Source organism: Anabrus simplex, chromosome 1 (genome assembly GCF_040414725.1).
Source record: "Anabrus simplex isolate iqAnaSimp1 chromosome 1, ASM4041472v1, whole genome shotgun sequence".
In the NCBI taxonomy this organism is placed as follows: domain Eukaryota; kingdom Metazoa; phylum Arthropoda; class Insecta; order Orthoptera; family Tettigoniidae; genus Anabrus; species Anabrus simplex.
This window is the reverse complement of record NC_090265.1, coordinates 918757671-918780963: the sequence shown is the minus strand read 5'-3', so window position 1 is coordinate 918780963 and position 23293 is coordinate 918757671. Positions and strand designations below refer to the sequence as shown.

General features: G+C 37.6%; 1 protein-coding gene across 6 annotated transcripts in view; it reads right to left on the bottom strand.

Moving 5' to 3' along the window:
* Nucleotides 1–23293, bottom strand: part of Cad99C (cadherin-99C) — a 529236-nt gene that overhangs the window by 53123 nt on the left and 452820 nt on the right. For all 6 annotated transcript variants that reach the window (XM_068225294.1, XM_068225295.1, XM_068225298.1 and 3 more), the window contains 5 exons: nt 17068–17217; nt 9145–9366; nt 4451–4645; nt 4141–4278; nt 2447–2596 (listed from right to left, as the gene is read on the bottom strand). In XM_068225294.1, coding sequence (XP_068081395.1) covers nt 2447–2596; nt 4141–4278; nt 4451–4645; nt 9145–9366; nt 17068–17217 — 855 coding nt within the window. The remainder of the gene's footprint in view (nt 1–2446; nt 2597–4140; nt 4279–4450; nt 4646–9144; nt 9367–17067; nt 17218–23293) is intronic.

Here is a 23293-nt window from a genome sequence, read left to right as displayed (position 1 = left end):
GTAAGTCCAAAAACACTGTGCTGATATAACTTAATTAAAAGGTTTGAATGCCTATGAAAAATCATGTTTTGTATTTCATTAATTCAGCTATAAAGAATATCTTACAAAATCATATTTTATTAATATTAGTAAGGGTTAACCAAAAGAAACTGCTATTCATAAATGCTGCACTATACTAAAATTTAACCTGCAAAATTATTTTTATAACCTATAAAACATGACCAGCTTTCTAGCAGCCAATTTCTGAACCAACACTTGCAGTATCTTACACAGCAGATTTTAGGATCTTGTTAGCTTTAGTTTCCAATAACTTAGTGCCCACCTGGTGGCTATGATCATAAAGGCGTTCAGTCTATGATCGTAAAGGCATTCAGTCTATGATCGTAAAGGCGTTCAATCTATGATCGTAAAGACGTTCAGTCTATATTGCCTGACACCATGGTTAGCTGGTTCAAATCTTGCTGGTGGCCTTTCTGTGCTTAAAAGTTTTGCTTTGAGCTAATATTAACAACACTACCATTCTCATCTTTGGTTTTGTTCTATTCTATATATACAATATTTTAGCATTACCATAGTATTAAAAGCTACAATCAAAAGATACAAAGTAGCCTACACATAGTTCTTTGTCACTGAAAATACTTGTATACTGTGTGTAATGGACTTGACTATTTATGAACATCTTTTTGCTTAGCAATTTTTCCTCTTTAAGGACCATAGTTTCCTTTACTTACTATACCGGTACTTACCGTACATCTTTTTGTATTTTTGGACTTAATACATTTTCCCTGTAAGCCTGTGATATATTATCAACACAGATTATTTTCAAGACATTACTATTTGTTTTAAATAACTTAATGCAGATATTTTTAACTACCCTATATGTTTTTATCATGAACTTTATTTTCTTTCTGACCAGGATGGAATATCATACTTTATTTACTGACAATTTTTGGTTAGTATAGAAAAATACAATATCCTAAATTAACAAAGATCCTATCAAAAATATCTTTAAGATACAATACCGTACCGGTACCAATTCTTTTGAATATCAAGTCCTGTTGTTTCCTCAACAAAGTGATGATATACTTGATTCACACCATTCTTTGTTTGAAAATGTCTTCTTTATAATTATCAGTAGGCCTACTTGAGTGGATGTGGTGCCTGTATAAATAAACCAAGAAATATATTTGGGGCTAATTACCATGTTGGTATTTGTCTGAAGGTTCTAGGATGGTTGAAAGTAGGATTTTAACCCATTCCTTAGAGGTATTTTCTGAGGATGTTTGTATTTCATGAAGCTCAGTATCTGACCTCAGCTACTTTAGCTGCTCCTCTTTAACAAGAAGACACTCCCTACTGTGCACTCATGAGTTAACATCTCAACTCTTCAGCTCTCACAGAGCACTATTTATGAAGGGCTGGTACAGCACATCAAACGGTGTTCGTTTGGTTTATTGTTTCCTCAACAAAGTGATCCTGATTAAACATGATATACATGAAGTGGGGTGTGGTTCTTTTTCTTTCAGATAAACGGCACCGGAGCCAAGAAGTGGCAAAAGGGGGCTGAAAGGATTACATGAGGTAAGCCCTAAGTGACCAAAATGATATGTTAAAAGGTGTATTTTATTATTATTTTCTTTCTTCTTTTGTTTCAGTCAATTATGGACCATACTATTTCAACTGTTTTCTGTCTTGAGCTTTAACACTCACCCAGTACTCCTGCATCCTTCTTCTTCGGTGAGCTTCCGTCCGTTCTTTGGTCCACGTCTTGGCTGTCTTTGAAAGTTAGAAAGGTGGATCCAAAATATATTTAATTCATTGGCTGTCTTCATTTTAGGTTTTGAAAGAAAACTCTGTAGACCTTCAAGTTTTTTCTTTAAAGGGTCAAGATGTCATCACGTAAGATCCCCAGTTCTTGTAAGTCCTTTTCCACCTCGCTGAACCAGATCTCTTTCGCTTTCTTATTCAGAAAGTAGGCAAAGATTCAAACGATGATGATGATGATTATTATTATTATTATTATTATTATTATTATTATTATTATTATTATTATTATTATTATTATTATTATTATTATTATTATTATTATTATTATTATTATTATTATTAATATTATTGTTATTATTATTATTGCCTCCTTAGTTGCCAAAGATGCTGATCTTATAGAATAACAAAAATTTATAATATCATTAGTTTGCTACATTGTATGACCGTTTTATACAAACTATGATCATATAATAATGACTGAATGATCCAACTGTGATAGTCTCCTAAATCCTTGAGTACTGTATACTCAGTTCCAGAAATTATCACTGAACACTACAAAAACTTCCTTGGTAAATTAATGTTTCACTTGACCACTCATGGTGAGAAACAGCATTGAGGCATAGCAAGAATAGTTCAAAGACCTCTAATAAGTGCTAACTAATCTTCATGTTTACTTTACCTTGATGACTTTCCGTCTTCCTTCCCCTGCTTGTATTGTAACAGGTGGGATCAGGGGTAAATGTGGAGCATTGTCATTGACATCATTCAGAGAGACTGTCAAAGACATTGGAGCACTGGCTGCATTTCCATTCCTTTCACGAGCAACAACCTAGAATGACAAGATAAAGACAATAGTGATAGTGTCATCTTAGTACAATGTAAATGTGTCTGAATGTTAGTGATAAGAAATTATTTTTGGGAAGAGTAATTGATTAGTTTTGGTTAGAAACATCATAGTAAATAACCTATTTTCTCACTATAGGATATATAGATTATATTGATTTACGGTAATGTTATACCGTACTAACAATAACATGTCTTTTCTCAACTATAGTACCAGAAAGGAAGGTAATGGCCATAGCCTTTATTAATATATATAGCCCCAGCACGTTCCTGGTGTGGAAATGGGAAACTACAAAATGTCATCTTCAGTGCTACCAATGATGAGGTTCAAACTCACCAACTTCTAAATGTAAGCTACACGACTTGTACTAGTATTTGCTTGGTATGTTAAATAACACCTCGAGTATAATTTTCAATGTAGAAAGAAGAGACAAACATTGTTAATTTCCTTTGTTTGAAAAATATTTGATTTTGAAGATATTCAATGGCATACTTACAAAGATGGATGGATCAAACCATGAATGAAGAGATACTGAATCGAGTTGATGAGAGGAGATCAATTTGGCTAAATCTGATGTTCCTTTATTTCATTTCCCTAATATACTAAGAAGTAATGGAGTGCAGCTGAGCAAAGTCAGGTGATGCAGGAAATATTAGATTAGGAAATGAAGTCTTAAAGGAAGTAGATGAATATTGTTACTTCGGTAGTAAAATAACTAACGGTGGCAGAAGTAAGGAGAAGGAAGCGGCCGTGGCCTTAATTAAGGTACAGCCCCAGCATTTGCCTGGTGTGAAAATGGGAAACAACGGAAAACCATCTTCAGGGCTGCCGATAGTGGGATTCGAACCTACTATCTCCCGGATGCAAGCTCACAGCCACGCGCCTCTACGCGCACGGCCAACTCACCCGGTGCAGTTAGTTTTTGAGGGAAATGTAGGTGGTAAGAACGGTAGGGGTAGACCAAGGTATATGACAAGCAGGTTAGAGCAGATGTAGGATGCAGCAGTTACATAAAAATGAAAAGGTTAACACAGGATAGGGTGGCATGGAGGGCTGCATCAAACTATTCTAAGGACTGATGACTCAAACAACAACAACAACAACAACAACAACAACTAAGAGTTAAATTAAGAACTAAACCAAAAAACACTGGCATTACGGCCCTTAAAAATGATATATGGTCAATGTTATGAATCCTCTCAGCTATTATTCTTTGATTTTTTAGACAATAATAATTATTAGAACTACCATATATTATATTAAGAACTTCCTAGACTGAACATATAATTAAATGACAAGTAATTAAGAAACAAAGGAAATATCCAGAAATATGGAAATACCGGTAATCAAGAAGAGGAAGTTCAAATATTTTGGACAATAATAAGACATCCTGAGAGAGATAAACTACTTCAGGGGGAAAATGAGGACCTGGAAGACACCACTGGCTTCTACAGGTTATTACATCCTGTGCTACATAAGTGTACTGTACAGGCTTACAGGTAAAATTCAATACAACTGTTATGTAGTACCTGAAACCGGAACTTTCCGGGACTTGGAGGGTCTCTGTCAAGTTTTTCTTCATTTACCGTCAAGATACCATTATTATCAATCTGGAAGAAGTTTGTGGTGAGCTCAAAGCTGTAGCTGGGTTTTGGATCATCAGGACCCTGAAACAAGAATGATATTATGACAAAAAGCAGGAAAATTTCATATTACCTACTTAGACTTCAGGAAAGTGATGGAAGTTTGAAGATAAAGCCTACAAGAGCAATTGATGATCTTATTTTACTTTCAAAGCTATGTTCTTACTGATTTAAAATAATAAATTAGGAACATTACCAAGTCAGCATCTGTAACAGTGAGCTGAATGGGATTTCCACTAGAATCCACTACTTTGGTTCCTTTAGGGGAATTCTCATCCACAAAACCTTCAATAGCTGAAGCATGGATAACAGGAGGACTACTGTCAACAGGTTTCACAGTGATGGTCAGTTTGGCTGTAGTAAACCTCTTCTGTTCAGTCACCTCTTGTGCCTGCAATTAAAACAGCAAGTTGACATTTTAGAAACAGGCTAAAAGTAAATGTTTATTTCCACAAATATTTGCATATTATTTTAAACAAAGAATGTGAGGGATGATAGATGTACAATGTAAAGTTGAGAATAGATTATACTTCTACAGGTAAGAATGAGTGATAAACAGAAAGGAAGGACTGAAGACAAGAAAACAAAGTCAACAGCACATTACTTCTATGTTTGTTCTGTGTTCCAAGTCTCTTACACCTGCATTATATCTCTTCTCTTTTCCCGTGTTTATCTGGCTATCTTCGTACGTTACCCCTCCAACCAGGGTTGCCAGATGTCCCAAATTTAATGGGACAGTACTGTATTCTTGTTACGTGCCCCGTGTGCTGGACAGTTCCTATCTGAGATGGCAATTGTCTTGTATTTTGAACCTCAAGAGAAATACGCCAGTGTTTCCACCTCTGATAAGTACCAAAAGGTTTTTTCTTTCTTTCAAAGAGGATAGATTTCTTCACTCTTTGGTTTCTTTATCTGGTGTGAGTTTGTAGATTTTAAAAATTGTTTTTTATTCTATTGTTTGCAGTTCTTGGGTTGTCCATCCTGGTAAATAAGATGTGTAATAGTGGTCAGCTACCTGAGGTAGTCCGAGTCCGCCGCAAGTTCGTGATCAGCTGTGAGAAATATTATGTTATGTTGAATTGATCAGGTCTCAGCTGTTCATTTCTGTAAATTTTTCTTCAATGTCATGCGGAGATTTTTATGAAATTGCTAAGAATAAGAAAAAACTGTTAACAGCACTTCAGAGAAATGAAAGAATATTGAAATTGGAAGAAATGGTATGAATAATTAAATAAACTAATTTTTTTCCTATTTGTTTAACGTCGCACCGACAGGTCTTATGGTGACGATGGGATAGAAAAGGGCTAGGATTGGAATCGACCGTGGCTTTAAGACAGGCTACAGGCCCAGCATTTGCCTGGTGTAAAATGGGAAATCATGGAAAACCATATTTAGGGCTGCTGACAGTGAGGTTCATACCAATAGTCTCCCGAATACAAGGTCATAGCTACATGACCCAAACCACGCAGCCAACTTGCTCGGTACTGTAAGTTTCAGTCTGTGTTCAAATGTTAAGGCTTTCATTAGTAAACTGCACTATGATATCAAGATGATAATTATTATCATTTTGAAACAAAGTTTATACCTAGTAGAATACGAGCCTGTTGATTTCCTCGATCACACATCTGTCCCATATTTTTATTTCAGGTATCTGACAACCCTGATGCTGCCTATCAGCCAAGATGGTTTCTCAGGAAGTGTTGATGCTCACCTTCCTGATGGAGCTGGGAAGAAGCGGCTGTAGAAGAGCTGGGGCTGATGAGGAGAGACCCCATCTCTTTGAAGACAGCAGTGTTTGAGGATGTTGAGATTATCCTTGTCCTTTTGAGTTTTCTTCTTTCTATTCCTCTCTCTTCCCAGGGTATTTATCCACCTCTTCATGTTCCTATCTATGGCCTGATTTGACATATCTGTTTCCTTTCCATTACTTAAATTGATGACACTCTTTGTAGTGATGAGCTTGTGTTCATAACACAGAGATGGAGAGATGGCTGTTTATAAACTAATGGAAAGGTTTGCAGGCTTACACTTAAATGCATTCTAGTCAAAAAGAATGCTAGATTACATGAATGCATTAATAGAACAGAAACATCTCACCAATTCAAGGGATGTTATTACAACATGAAGCATACTGATAGTTCACCTGGGACTAAGTGTAGAAACAATCTGTTAACTTCTGTAATTATGTTTGCTTATCGATATAAACTGTGATTACTGGACCTAGGTTTGCTTCCCCAGAACCTGAGAAGGAATTTGCCTTATCATCATCATCATCTTAGCGTTTATCCCGCAAAGGAGTGGGTATGCTGTTTTGCAAGCCAATCTCCACTTGATTTTATTGTAAATGCATCATTTGGAACAAGATGAACATAGTGCATGTCTTCTTGAAGGCGATCAAGCCAACTTTTCTTGGGCTGATCATGTGGCGTATTTCCATATGGCATGATGCGAAGTGCCGTCTGTACAACAGATGAACCTTCTCTACGCATTACATGGCCATACCACTGAAGTCGGGTCTCACGCATCTTGTCTACGATCAGGACAACTACCATGATTTTGCGGATTTCTAGGTTGGTGACATGATCTAGCCAGGTCAGCCCAAGTGACCAGCGAAGCATGTGCATTTCCATGACATGAAGTGGTTGCTCATGCTTGACTGTTGATGGCTAGGATTCAGAACCATACAAAGTGACTGAGCGAACAACAGTCCTGTAAACCTTGGACTTCAGGTGGATTGGTATCTGATGATTGCAAAGAACACCAGTAGTTTGCTGCCACTTCCTCCAGGCCACATTTATTTGTGCATGGGCATCTGAAATAGTGTCACACTCAGCATTGATCAAAGAACTAAGTACTTAAACTGTTCTACTTTATTGAGATCTTGGCATCTATCGGAATAGTTCCATTTGTCTTTGGACCACCCTCCATGTACTCAGTTTTGCCTTATATGAATACTATTTTTGAAATGGGGATAGCAACCAAAAATACACTGCTGCCCAGAATTAGCTACTAAATTTCAGTTTCCACTTACTCCTTGTAACATGCACTAAATTATGAAGGTGGGTTTATAACTTAATTGAAAGAAATCAGGATGCTACTAATAACAACATCATGACAAAAAGGAGTGATGTATGAGCCATTAGAAAGTTGCATATGATTTCCTTATCAGAAATTTGGAGCAGATACTTAAAAGTGCTTACCCTGGACTTGTACACAGGCCTTACACCTCTATCAGTTTGTGACAGACCTAAGACTGGATATTGTTATTGGTCCATATTCTGTCAATTACTGTACAATGTCAATAACGTCAGATCTGTAGCTAAGATCCTAGTCAACAGAACAGAAATGGCAGAGCTCAATATAGAAGAGAAATCTGATAGGTGTGCATTCAAATACACCAATTTCTGCTCAACCATTTTTGTTTTGTACTTAACATCTGTTTGGCATGTATGGTATTAGACATAACCTCATAGATGAAATCCTATTTGGAGAAATATTTAGTGCAGTTTCATTCAAATCTAATAACAGCTTCTACTGTTCAACAATACATATTTTATTATTTTGGAGGGTGATTTAATATCTAAAATACACTTTTCCACAAATTAAAAACCATATGTCTTACATTTTTATCCCCTGCGAGATATAAAAAATTCAGCGAGACTGAATGGGTGGCAAAATTTCTAGATACAGCAGAACACAGAGAATTAGAGTAGGTGAAGCATTATCTGATCCTGTTATGATTAAGCAGGGGGTCCTGCAAGGAAAATATATATAAATGATATGAGCAAAGAACTAGACTCACAGACAAGGCATTTGTAGAGTAGTAAATAAGTTACAGGACTGTGAGCGACTGCAAAAAGATGTTGATAATGTAGTGAGTGGACAGCAGGCAATGGTAAGATGATAAACGGGATGAAAAGTCAGGTTGTAAGTTTCTCCAAGAGGAAAATTCCTCTCAGTTTTAATTACTGTGTTGTTGAGGTGAAAGTACCTCATGGGGAGCACTATAAATACTAAGATGTTAATATAAGGAAAGAGTAATGTTACCAAAATGTCGCAAATTTTGGGCTGTGAAGACCTGGGAGTAAGGAGACGAGCTGCTTGACTAAGTAGTATGTTCTGAACTGTCAGTGGAGAGATGGCATGGAATGACATCAGTAGATGAATAAGTTTGAGTGAAACTTTTAAAGGTAGGAAGAAAACGTTGGAATTCAAGAGGACAAATTGGAGCAAATATTCATTTATAGGAAGGGAAATTTTGGGATTGGAATAATTTAACAAGAGAAATATCCAATAAATATCTCTAAGTTCTTTGAAATCATTTATGAAAAGACTAGGTAAATAATTGATTGGGCATCTACCACCTGGGCAACAGTCCTAAATGCAGATCAATGGTGGCTGATGATTGTTACTCTACTTTGCATGTCAGGTGTATTATAAGGGAAAAAATTCTATCTTCTTCTCAGGAGCTTTAGTTTCTAATGTAGTGATGGCATTTAGCTCTATATCCACTCAAGTAGTAGAACAATAATATTCTTATTTAACTTATATTTGTGAGTTTTTGCATATGATGATTTTAAGTCCCAAGAATTTATTTTGAGCATTTACAGCCTTAATGTCAAATTGTGGTTATGTAATTATTTCACAACATCTGATGGATCAAACAGTAACTATGCAAGAGAGCCTTATTACAGGGTGATGGTGGTGGTCCATTTTAATATATAAATATCACATGAGCACCATATACTACTTGTGTTATGCTTTCCTTCCAGATAATAAGGTAGTCAATACAGTATTAGAATTGGTCATAAACCAACTCCACAATCAAATAAAATATAAGTTATTCAAAGAGAGACAAATTTTCATATTTTTACTAAAGGAAAACTGTACCTTAATGATGATCTCAAACTGCTTTGCAACAGATGTATCGACAATCTTCGTCTGCCTCACAGCACCTGTCTGGCTATTGATCTCAAAGTAGTCCTTGTACGATGAAGGTGATCCACTTAGGAAACTGTACTCAATGGGTGCACTATTATTGGAGTCCATGTCAACAGCTTGAATCTTCTCAGGTGCAATGCTAAGCACACCCGACTCGATTCCACTAGATACCTTTAATTGTAATAAGAAATTAAAAGATAGGTTAATATAACAGATATTTACCAATATTATCCATCGATTCACACCAAATATAGTAATTCAAAACAGAATGAGTGCATGGTATTGTATGTGCTTCACATCTAATATTTTATCTGACTTTATTTTAATTATTATCAGAATATAATTGAAGATATAAATGCAAGAATAGAATGATAATGACCACATTTTGTGAAATTTAGTTTTTGATGCATGAACCAATAGTCATGTTAAATGAAGCCCAACTGGACAGCGTTCCAGTTTTCAAATACTTGGGTAGCGTTATATCAAATGACAACCTAGCAAAACATGAGGTGAACAATCGAATCAATAAGGCAACACAATTTTACCACCAGGTAAGACACCTGCTGTGGGATGAGCAAATACCCATGAAAACAAAAATGACATTGTACAAGTCCTATTATACACCAATTCTTAAATACAGTCTCGAAACCACAACACAGACCAAGAGATAATTCCAAACTTCAGGCAGCTGAAATGAAATTCCTAAGCACTATGATCCAGAAAACCAGGAAAGACAAGATTAGGAATGAGAAAATTAGAGAAGAAGTAGGAATAGATGATTCTCTCCTCAATAAGATTCAGGTATCAAGACTGAAGTGGTTTGGTCACATGAAGAGGATGCCAGTAAACAGAACTGCAAGGAAGGAATTTGACAGAAAAGTAGAAGGAAGACGACCCATGGGAAGGCCACGAAGGGAATGGATAGATTTAGTTAAGAACGATGTACTGCTGAGAGGTCATGATTGGGACAAGTTGGTGGAGGAAGAATGGTACAAGGACAGGATGAGATGGAGGAGGCTCATATACCACACCCGGGAAACTGGAGATGGTTTAGGATGATGACGATGACTTGTAACCCTCTATCGATCAGTGTAATGACATACCGTAGTATAAATTGTAATAATTATACTCAAAAGATGGACTTTTTGTAGTGTTCCTTGTTTAGTGCAAGATCTAGATAATAAACAGAATCATCTACTTCTTGTGAAAAGAACAAGCCAAAGAAGGAGTATGTCTTTTTACCTGAAGAATGGTATGACATAACATCAGCTTTGATGAAATTCAGTGTAGTGAGGGTAAACTAGAAAATGATATTTGATTTTAAAGGACACTTTCAACCAGCATTTAAGAAAGTAATGAAAATAGAACTGAATCATTTACAGTCTGTAGATATCGTAAATTAATTTATGAAGGGAGGTGAGTGTATGTTTCTGTTGGCTGGAACACTCTTGATCTAACAAAATTTTGTTTAACTCGAAACAGATCCATACACTAGATGCACCAAAGTTATATCATACTTCATTGGCACTGAAAGTACAATGATCTGATGTGATTTGGCACACAAGAATATTCCTCCAGCACATTTGCAAAGGTACGTGGGTCTAAAAGGCAAAAGCATACATGGATGTTCTGGATATAAAAGTGATGCATCTTACTATGAAATTTAAAGTGTTGCAAAAAAAATTTTTTTTAAAGGATGTGACTAAATTTATGTTCTGATCTTTTAAAATAATTCATATGGAAATAAATAAACAGGCATAAATATACAGGCATTCATTTTCATACATTAGTGTCACACAACATTCTTATGTAACATTTAAGTGCAAGAAATGGATAATTCCAACACATATTTTTTTCATATTTTCGGATGATGCACAAACCTGAAAGTTTAAAACAAAGTTCACAATCACTTACATTTGTGAAATAAATCCAAATATTATCCAAGATGAAAATTTAGTGTAAAAAGTTGTTCTCATTTTTCTCAGAACTTTACTTTTGGTTATTATCCAGTTCTTGCACTCTTATCTTCAGTTCACTTCCCATGTAGTTACAAATCCTATGAATACAGACAACACACATTATATCGATAGGTTCAATTCTTTCTGAGAAAAGTGTATCTGCGAGAACCTTATACCAGGGATGTAGCCAAGACAGAGGGGGAGTTACTGGGGGTTAGAAACCCCCCACGGAATTTTTACAAAATAAAATAAACAGAAACTTACAAAAAACCAGTGAAAGTCGACTCAGTAGGTTGGCTGCTTTGAATATTCACAGAGACAAAATTATAAAACCAACAGATCTGTTGAATCCATTTTCTAAGAAGCCTCGAAAGTTGGATTTTAGATTGTAATCTGAACATTCCATTCACTGTAAAACTATTCACCTTGATCATATTGTTCTTGTTCTGTATTTTAATGTAAGATTTTGTAATGTACCAGCTGCCAACATAATTTACTTGTATCAGTGTCCTTGCGACACTCATGCAAGCGTGCATCACACACACAGCTTCATTATGTTTTATTATTTCTGAAACTATAATCGCCTCCCCCCCCCCCCCACAGTGGTCGATCCTGGCTATGTTACTGACTCCTCCTCACTCCTTTATTGCATTAACCATTTATTTGACAAGTTGAGCAAAATCACAATGAAAAGAAATTTTAAGCACCTTTTAAAACAAAAATAATAAGGCAATGCCCATTAACTTTGCAATTTATGTTTATGTATGTTTTAAGTTACATATTACTTGAGAACCACATTACCAACATGTATGAGCATAAACAACATTACCAAATATGGGGTCAATGCAGTAGTGGCAATTGGGAATTAGAAGTGGGGGCAGGGAATGTTTACAGACAACAGAAAGTACTTGGGTTTGTTAATAATTAAAGAAAATAAAGGAACAATTAGCTGATAAGACAACAGGGCTTGTACAAATTGCTTTCTTTAATAATTCTGTAATTCCAAGCTTCAGGCAGCTAAAAATGAATAAAGACTGTTTTCTCCACAAAGTGGGGAGGTGCCTCCCTTAATTGCTACTGCTGGGCCAATGTGTAAAAGGGGCAGCTTTAATTAAAGAGTGAAGAAATACGGTAAATGCCAAAAGAACAGGGACAGAGATGATGATCAGAAACAGAACTTCCTATAAGGCTCAACCTACTCTGAATACTGAAAATAAAAGAATTCTTTCTCATATTTTCATTTATGTTTGTTCATGGCTCAGTGAGTTTTCTACATTCCTGATTAAGGTGTCCATCTATACTTTTCTCCTCTCTCTCCAAATAATTGTCAATGTCTATGCTTTATGTCGAAGGCCAAGAACTTTGATAGTTTCTGCACAAGCAGTCAGTTTAATAGTGGAATGGCAGTGCTTACTATTCTGGACTAGCAGATGTTAGCGTATTGTATACATTTTCAACAGTTTGTAGCCCCTTTGCTTTGGAAATTATTTGTACCTGCATGCATTTTTCTCAAGACACTCCTCTTCATACACATACAATACACCTCACTGCCAACAACCAAAGAAACACATCATAGTAGACATTCATTTTGTATTTGTCCAGTTTGTTCAGTTACTGTAGTGTTTAGTTATTCCTATGTAGGTTCATGTTTTTATAATCTCACACAGGAAGAAATTGGGCGGACCTCTTTGCTGAGTTATCAAAGTAGCACCTTTTGTTCAGAGGGTCCTGGATTTAATTCTTACTCACAGGAGGGATTTTAGTCACATATGGTTATTTTCTTGGGCTTGTCCGACTCGTTGGCTGAATGGACAGTGTACTGGCCTACGGTTCAGAGGGTCCCGGGTTCGATTCCCGGCCGGGTCAGGGATTTTAACCTTCATTGGTTAATTCCAATGGCTCGGGGGCTGGGTGTTTGTGTTGTCCCCAACATCCCTGCAACTCACACACCACACATAACTCTATCCTCCACCACAATAACACGCAGTTACCTACACATGGCAGATGCCGCCCACCCTCGTCAGAGGGTCTGCTTTACAAGGGCTGCACTCGGCTAGAAATAGCCACACAAAATTATTATACTAGCTGATGTACCCGTACTTCGCTACGGAATTCTTCATTGTATACAGAATTCTAGTTAGGTACTGTACACTTTGTGAGCAAGATTGTATTAAATTGCATAGCTCTCGACGTTACCCTAGAAACGCGACGGGGAAGTCACCAAACGTCTTTTCTCATATGATGACTGGGTTAGGGAAAGTTCATTGTAAGCTTAATGATAGGTCCGCTGGCAACGATGGGATAGGAAAGGCCTAGGAGCGGCCGTGGCCTTAATTAAAGTACAGACCCAGCATTTGCGTGGTGTGAAAATGGCAAACCACGGAAAACCATCTTCAGGGCTGCGGACATTGGGATTCAAACCCACTATCTCCCGGATGCAACCTCACAGCCGCACGGCCAACTCACCCGGAAAATTGTAATTCTAGACCAGGATATACTACTACTACTACTACTACTACTGAGTGAGTCTCTGCCGTAAATGTACACACTGCTCATTCAAAACAGTGCGTCAGAGTAGGGGTCAAATAGCTGAAATACTATGATGAACCAGTGTGTTACGTACCAGCAGTATCAGAAAATTTATGAACCAGAGAAATGGCATGTTAAAGAAGAACGTTTTTCAACTCCCCTGCCATTTCCCGCCAATATTCAGTCAGGCTGTTATACCCGGTACGCAGCGGTAATCCCATCTATCGGAGTTGAGTGGCACCATAAGAGACAAAGAATATCACAACAAACAATGGTCTATATAATATTATTGTTGATCAATGTTATGCGCTTTCGATATTGTAGACCTTCACATTTAGTTTTCTTCCGACTCTGAAATACCATTTTTATCATAGTCGGTACAGTAAAAATGATAAAACATAAATGATCGGAAATTGTATTATCTATAACTTTGTTATATAGTACTTTTCGATAGGACCAATAACAGGTATTTAAAAATTAAATTTTTGGTGCCTTACCCTAAACTACAATTTCATCCAGGGTGAATAAAATTGTTTATAGCTTAGACTGCAGTTTCTTATTCCCCGACTCTATATACCGATTTGCATTAAATTCTGTTTACCCATTTTCTCGTGGCTCGGCACTGATATGGACTTGGCAAGAAAAATACAAATTCATGAATATCTGTGTTATCATAGCTGGTACGGTAAAAATGTTTAAAACATAAAAGATCGTAAATTTAATTCTATATAACTTTAGTTATGTAGTATTTATCGATAGGACCACTAATAATAAAAATATATGAGTATTACATTTCAACCTTCCCCTAAACTACCATTTCACTCGGCACGAATAAAATGATTTATAGCCTAGATTTTAGTGGTTCGTCCCACGACATCACATACCGATTTTCATGAAATTCTGTTCAGCCGTTTTCTCGTGATACGTGTACATACATACATACATACATACATACATACATACATACATACATACATACATACATACATACATACATACATACATACATACATACATACATACAGACAGACAGACAGACAGACAGGCAGACAGACAGACAGACAGACAGACAGAAATTACGGAAAAGTAAAAAGTGCATTTCCTTGTTACTGTGGATATGACCGATACAGAAATACCATTCTTTTCAAATTGTGAGCAATGTACAGACAAAACTCTTATTATATATATATTACATTTCAGGCCTTCCTTTCACTCAGTGCGAATAACATTATTGATAGCCTAGATTATAGCGACCTATTCCCCGACTTTGCATACCAATTTTCCCGAAGATACGACCACTAATAAAATAAATATTTGACAATTAAGTTTTAGGCCTTCCCCTAAACTACCATTTTTCTCAGCATGTATAGCCTATATTGTAGCGAATTATTTCCCATCTTTGTCTAGCGTTCATTAAGACACGACCACTAATAACATAAATATTTGAGAATTAAATTTCAGGCCTTCCCCTAAACTACCATTTCACTCAGCGTGATTAAAATAATGTATAGCCTAGATTGTATCGATTCATCACCAGACTTTACATTCCGATTTTCATTTAATTATCTTCAGCCGTTTTCTCGTGATGCGTGTACATACATACATACATACATACAGACAGACAGAAATTACGGAAAAGTAAAAAATGCATTTTCTTGTTTCTGTGGATATGAGCGATACAGAAATACCATTCTTTTCAAATTCTGAGCAATGTACAGACAAAACTCTTATTTTATATACCGGTATATAGATTGTAGCGGTTCATCACCCGACTTTACATTCCGATTGTCATTAAATTATCTTCAGCCGTTTTCGCGTGATGCGTGTACAGACAGACAGACAGACAGACAGAAATTACGGAAAAGTAAAACATGCATTTTCTTGTTACTGTGGACATGAGCGATACAGAAATACCATTCTTTTCAAATTCTGAGCAATGTACAGACAAAACTCTTATTTTATATATATAGATTATATTTTCTTGGGCTTGAGGACTGGGGCTTGCATTTGTCTCAAGAATCTTCTCTTCATATACTGTACATACAAACACCTCACCACCAACCACCACAGAAATATGTCGTAGTAGAACACATCCCTCCACATACGTTTGACATCAGGAAGGGCATCTGGTCGTAAAACTGGGACAAGTCCAAATGTTCTACATGGATAGTAACTACCACCTTCTGCTCACCTAGGTATGGAAAAGTTGACAGAGGTTTAAAATGGACGTTAGTTCTCCCAATTAAGAGAGATGTTTTGTTTATTATAGCCAAGAATCCAACTTCAATTTTTCATTATAATTAGATTATGAGGAGAAACTGAGAGTGAATACTAAAAGGTCTGCACCTAATCTTCTTTGGTTTATACACCGTAATGATAAACAGACTGAACTGTTTTCATTGTCCTTATTTTCAAGAAATGATGATGATATGAGCTCAACTTCAGTGGTATGGCCATGTCATGCAAAGCAATGATAATTCTCTAATAGAAACTGCTCTCTAACCCAGGAGGACGCCGGCCACATGGGAGAACGCCAAAGCAGTGGATAGCCAACATAGTGAAAGACTTGCATAATATGGACCTCAACACTCAAGATGTCCTACAATGGGTCGAAGAGCAAAAATTTAGCAAAACAGCAGAACCCATTTCAAGGCGAAAACACTAAGGAAGGGAGAGAGATAATGGTAAGAACTAGGAACAAAGACAGTTTAAAGAATTTCATGACAAAAGTTAATTTCTATAGACTTTAAGAGACATTGGGATGTTGGAATATTATTCCTTGAGTTCTGAAATCCACTAATGTTGTAGTATTTAAGCACCCTTCAATCCCACTGACCTCAGCTAGGACTGAGCCTTTTTTTCTTGGGAATAGAAGAATAACAACTAACCAACTGAGCCACTAAGGTCAGCTAATTAACAATATAGATAGATAGGAGGAAGAAGAAAAGGAACACAGAATAGGATTAATATTAAGGCAGGTCAATGTGTGAAGACAGAGTAACAAGAGACAAGGACAGGGATGAAAACACAAAAGCTATCCCTGTATCTTCTTTCTGTTGCTCCCTCTTCACAATCAGACCTGAGTTTATATTTGTCCTATTTTTTGTTCCTCCTATCTATCTATATATAACTTGAATTGACACTTGTTTCTTCCTTTCCAACACTAAATTAATTAACAAGTATAACCCCTCAAGATTATCTACTTGCTGACTTTTGGTCTATAAAGACCATGATTACAGAGAGTATTCAAAAAGTCTCAATTTCTATGGGTTCTCACCTTACAAAATTATGACATTTTGTGCAAAGCAACCTCAGTATTTAAAATTAGCTCAAGAAAGTATTTCCAAGATTGTAACTGTTACCTCTTAAATGCATTCACACTCACCGAGGCGGAATACTCAGGGTTGATGCAGGCTCCATTGAGCAGTGTACAACCCTGGTAGATGAAAGAAGGATCCTGGTCATCATCATCCTTAACATTCACAGTCAAGGTGGTTGTGGTGGAAAATCTCTCTGACACATTTCTGGCTCGATCCTGAAACAAGATGAAATAACAACTGTATCAAACACGTAACTTATACAAACTAATAAACTAGACTGGGGGAAAGAAGAAGTACAGCATATCTTCAAGACTGCTGTTGTCCTCTCTGCATGATAGTATATGATGTGATATGTATCCATTGGCATGGAGTCTAAGGAGTGAGGGTAGATAGGCAGACTGGGGTTGAGTTAGGTGCAGCAGAGATACAAGAAAAAGTTGGAAATATGTTTTAGAAAATACCGGTACCCTAATTTTCTCCACAAAAATTTATAAATATACAGAGGTGCTTCAAACAGTAAGGTAAGAAGAGCTCGGGTGGAGAAACTTTACTTTTACACCTAGATACAAGGATACCCAGTAGTAGAGCACTGGTATGTGTTACCATTCAACAAAGTCGCCGTTATTGATTGTCCTAGCACTTGTTCCAACATAGGCCTACACCAAGGCATCAATATCAGCATGAAAGAAATCTCCATCCAATCCCTGAAGCACCATGATGACAGCATGCTAAACAGCCGTAATGTCATTGAATCACTTACCACCTAGGTGCTTCTTTAACAACCTGAATAGATGGTAATGACTGGGTGCCAGGTCAGGGCTGTAAGGATCATGGTCCAGATGGTTGTCCTCACCAGGGAGTGACAATGATGCCGACAGTTACTGTGACACACTGAAGAATTTGCAGGTGGCAATTGCAGAAAAGCAGGCTGCACGACAATGCCAGACCGCATGCAGCCAGCAGCATGCGTGAGTTGATATGGTGCTTCTGGTGGGAGGCACTGGTATGGCACCCAATGATTTTCATCTCTGTAGAGAGCACCAAGGTGATAGGCGAATCGATGACAAAATAGCCATTCACTATGCCGTCAACACATGGCTTCAGAGACTGGATCAATGCTGGCATGGATGCGAAGTATAGGCCTATCGTTGGAACAAGTGCTTGGACAAGAATTGTAGTTATGTTGATCAATAATGCGTATTAGTGGCCAACTACTGTGTACCCTTATATCTCATTGTAAAAAAGTTTCTCCGTGTAAGCTTTTGTTACCGGTACCTTAGTTTTTGAAGCCAAGGCTACATTGTATGACAGTTTTATACAAAACTAGCAAGATACCCGTGCTTCGCTACGGTATTATACTGAAATTTATAATTGAATGCTTATTGTTTTATATATAATCCGCTGAAATTCGCGATCTGACTGGTTATCTGAGAGAATCCGCCAAAATTCGCGATCTGACTCGTTTTCTAATAGATTACGGCAAGTTTCCTCCCATTTTTGAATCTTTCTTTCCAGCAATCGATTTCGTACTTCCCGGGCTAGGTCCAGGTATTCCACCCGGTCAGTTGGGTCCCCAAAATCTTTGCCATCTTTTCCTATAAGAATTTTTAATATGGATCAAATCCTTGAGGAGATCCGGCGTGGTGTCCTCTTGGGTGCCTTGGCGGTACTGAACCCGCGGCTGGACTGCATTCTTAGTCATTACCTGTCCAGGACCCGTTTCCAGCGCGGTCTGCACATTTGACGACGGTCCAGAACATTATTATTATTATTATTATTATTATTATTATTATTATTATTATTATTATTATTATTATTATTATAGATGTTCTAGACCCCATAGCAAGACCGCTACTTGGCGGTAAATTACATCTGCTGCCACTGTCATTGTTAATAATGTGACCAGCACCATTGTCGCGCGTAGCCAAGTGTTCGGGATTTCTGGTGATACGAATGACATATTCCGTGCATTGTTGAACTTATTATAGAGGTGAACAATTGGACGGTCAATCTCATTCTATCGTTTATTTCAAAGGTGTTTAAATTTTTATTTATATGCCAGGAGAATGTACTGTAATCTAACAACGTTCTCCGAAGAAAAAGATGGCTCTTGAAAACGAACCCAGGAAAGATAAAAAATGATCGATTCATGATCAGATTAAGTACATCGGAAATCTACAGCCTGTTTCCAGTCATTCGACAGGGTCAGGAATGGAATGAATAAAGCCCCCATCTGGCGGCTGCAATAGGAATTGTGCCGGCTGCCGAAGCCTGTCGCACTCCTCTGGGGCAATGGATAATGAATGACAAATGAAATGAAATGATGTTTGACAGTGTTGCTGGAATGAATGAATGATGACAGGGAAAACCGGAGTATCCGGAGAAAACCCTGTCCCGCCTCCGTTTTGTCCAGCACGAATGTATCATGGAGTGACCGGGATTTGAACCACATAACTTAACCCAGCTGTGAGAGGCAGGCAGGCGCGCTGCCACCTCAGCAACGGAGGCTCCTTATAAGTACATTATGAACAGTAAAATCAACTATTCTCACCTCCTTTAACACCCCACCGCCGTTAAGTTTATTTACCTCCCCCCCCCCCCCACATAAAAAAATAACAGAAAGGCATGTTTCCAAACACCAATGTTCACGTCTATTACCTTCAGTTTTGAGATATAAGTATCCCCTTAAAAATAATTCACTTTTTTCACTTCCTTTCACACTCCTTCCCCCCCCCCCTCCCAATTGAATTTTCCGGCAAAAACCTTGTTTCTTTAATAGTAAAGGATCTTCTAAATACCAATTATCACGACTCTAACTTCCTCAGTTTTTGATTTGTGTGACCTCATGAAACGAATTCAACTCCTTTTCAATCCCGCCCCCAAGATGATTTCCCCCCCCCCCCCAAAAAGGCGTTTTTATTTGTTTCTAAAGGAGATCCAAATACCAATTCTCACGTCTGTAACAACTTTAGTTTTTATTAGACGTAAGTATTCTCTTACAATTAAGTCAATTAATTTTTCAATTATTTCACCTCCCCCCCACCTTCATTGGATTTTCCAAAAACAATACACACGTAATTCTTTATTTTTAAAGCAGATCCCAAACACCAATTTTCAGGTCTGGAATATCTTCAGGTTCTGAAATATAAGTAGCCTCATTAAAGGTGTTCAACCCCTTTTTCACCCCTTTCCACCCTTCCTATTGGGGTTTTCGGAAAACAAAAAATACGTGTTTCGTTATTTTTAATGAAGATTCTAAATACCAATTTTTACTTCTATAAACTTTAAAAGTGTTGAGATATAGATACACTCATTTTAAAAATTCAACCCCCTTTTCACCCCCCATGAATTGGATTTTCCAAAAACAAAAAATACGCGTTTCTTTATTTTTAAAGGAGATCCCAAACACCAATTTACAGGTCTGTAATATCTTCAGTTTCTGAGATATAAGTATCCTCATTAAAGGCATTCAAATTCTTCTTCACCCCTTTTCACACCTCCTATTGGGAATTTCCGGAAACAAAAAAATACGTATTTCTTTATTTTTAATGAAGATTCTAGATACCAATTTTTATATCTGTAAACTTTAAAAGTTTTGAGATATAGATGCACTCATTTTAAAAATTCACCCCCCTTTTCACCCTCCCATTAATTGGATTTTCCAAAAACAAAAAAATACGTGTTTCTTTATTTTTGAAAGATATCAAAAGTACCAATTTTCAGGTCTGTAATATGTTCAGTTTCTGAGATATAAGTACCGGTATCCTGATTAAAGGCCTTCAACCCCTTTTTCACCCTTTTGCACCCCTCCTATTGGGATTTTCTGAAAACAAAAAAATACGTGTTTCCTTATTTTTAAAGAAGATTCTACATACCAATTTTCACATCTGTAAACCTTTAACGTTTTGAGATATAGATACACTCATTTTAAAATTTCACCCCCCTTTTCACCCCCTTGGCGACGGAATATCCAAAAATCCTCTCTTAGCGATCACCTACATCTTAATATGAATATATCCCCAAAATTTTATTTCTTTCTGTTCAGTAGTTTTGGCTCGGCGATGATGAATCAGTCAGTCAGTCAGGACAAGTTATTTTATATATATAGATATGGTCATATAATAATGACTAAAAAATGTTACTGTAATAGTCTCCTAAGTCCTTGAGTACTGTATACTCACTTCCCGAAAATATCGCTGAATACTACTAAAACTTCCCTGGTTAATTTACAAGAACATTAACTTACAATGTGATTTTTTTGTAAACTCTTGCTTTTAAATAAAATATTTTCTCAGTCAGCTTGATTATTTGTTGCAGAATTTTGATGATGATGGTGATGGTAATGGTAATGATATACGATCGCGGCTGTCGAGTGAAAGTTCTCCGATCAATCAACCTGACCATTCTCCAGGTTTTGCTTCCATGTGAGGTCATACCACCTCAATGTAGCAGTTAGCATTCCAAAGAGCTAAACCCCTCATCTGAGGATCTGCCTTACTGTCCACACGATTTTTTTTCCTAGTGGTTTAACGTTGCACTAACTCATCGGAGGTTTTCAGCGACGCAAGGATGGGAAAGGCTTAGGATTGGGAAGGTAGTGTCCGTGGCCTTACTTAAGGTACAGCCCCAGAATTTACCTGGTATGAAAATGGGAAACCACGGAAAACCATCTTTAGGGCTGCCGACATTAGGGTTCAAATCACCATCTCCAAAATGCAAGCTCACAGCTGTGCGACCCTAATCGCACGGTCAACTCACTCGACAGCAAGAAAACACCTCTTTGTCACGAATTCCTATTTAAAACATTTTCTACTTAATCCTTAGTATTTTGTACCAGGTGAGCTAGCCATGCGGTTAGAGGCGCGCAGCTATAAGCTTGCATCTGGAAGATAGTGAGTTCGAACCCCACTGTTGGCAGCCCTGAAGATGGTTTTCGGTCGTTTCCCATTTTCAAACCAGAAAAATGCTGGAGCTATGCCTTAATTAAGACCACGGTCGCTACCTTCCCATTCCTAGGTCTTTCCTACCCCCATCATCGCCATAAGACTTATCCGTGTCGGTGCGACGTAAAGCAAATGCTAAAAAAAATTCCGAACATTCTGTACCGTAATCATTAAGAACGAGAATTATTGGATATAAACTGCACAAACTTCCCGGCCAAATTCTAAGCTGAAATATTTCGCAGCGACTAATAATTAGGCTATCTGTTTCAAAGACAATCAACGTATACTTCCTGATTACTTCTCTGCATTGGTTACACCTCTGATACTTTACTGTATACCAAATACAAAACAGTGACCATCTTTGGCGTAATTGTTCTGAATAACCAGGATAAATAGCTACCCGTTAGATACGAACTAGCCAACTTCCACCTAGATTATCTTATACTCCCATAAAGTATGGAATGTAACAGTATCTTGGTAAGAATGTGCATTTTCATGGTCTTGGAGCAGGTTTACATCTCATTCCAGTTTAATTTTTTTCATCCCCACGACCTCGGAAGCACGTGACGTCACTAAGCGGGCGCGTGCGTCCAGCATCACATGTCTTGTGAACGACACACCGCCACGCTGCGCCGCGTAGTCTTGGACGTGCTCTAGTTCGCACCTCACTTTCAAGAGGATGAAAGTGGTGACTAAAAGTCTCTTCAGATTGCAGCTCATATGAAGAGATATGTCACGCGAAGTTCCGAGGGTTCGAAACCAGCAATATCTTCCGAACAGCAGTGAGATACTGATCAGGGGCGTAACGTTAGGGCCTGCAATTCAGGCGGGCTCAGGTCTTTAAGGGGCTTCGCAGACTCCTCGAAAAGAAATAAAAATAATATACATAGCCTAATGTCACTCTACATGTAAATTGTCTGGGTGGTTTTGTAGAATCAGTTGAAATATTGTAATTTGTTGTTTACAATTTCTACGTAGAGAAATTGCCACTTGGCTGTATCTAGCAGTGCAACACAGCACAGCTGTAAAAAGTACTTGCCCTTGCCATCTCTAGAAAAAACGTTCTTCAGAAAACACCTGCATCTAATTACTGAAATAAATGGCGTATGGCTTTTAGTGCCGGGAAATGTCCGAGGACTTCGGCTCGCCAGGGGCAGGTCTTTAGATTTGACGCCCATAGGCAACCTACGCGTTGTGATGAAGATGAAATGATGAGGAAGACGACACATACACCCAATCCCCGTGTCAGAGGAATTAATCAACTATGGTTAAAATGTCCGGCCCTGCCGAGAATCGAATCCGGGACCCCTGTGACCAAAGGCCAACACGCTAACCATTTAGCCATGGA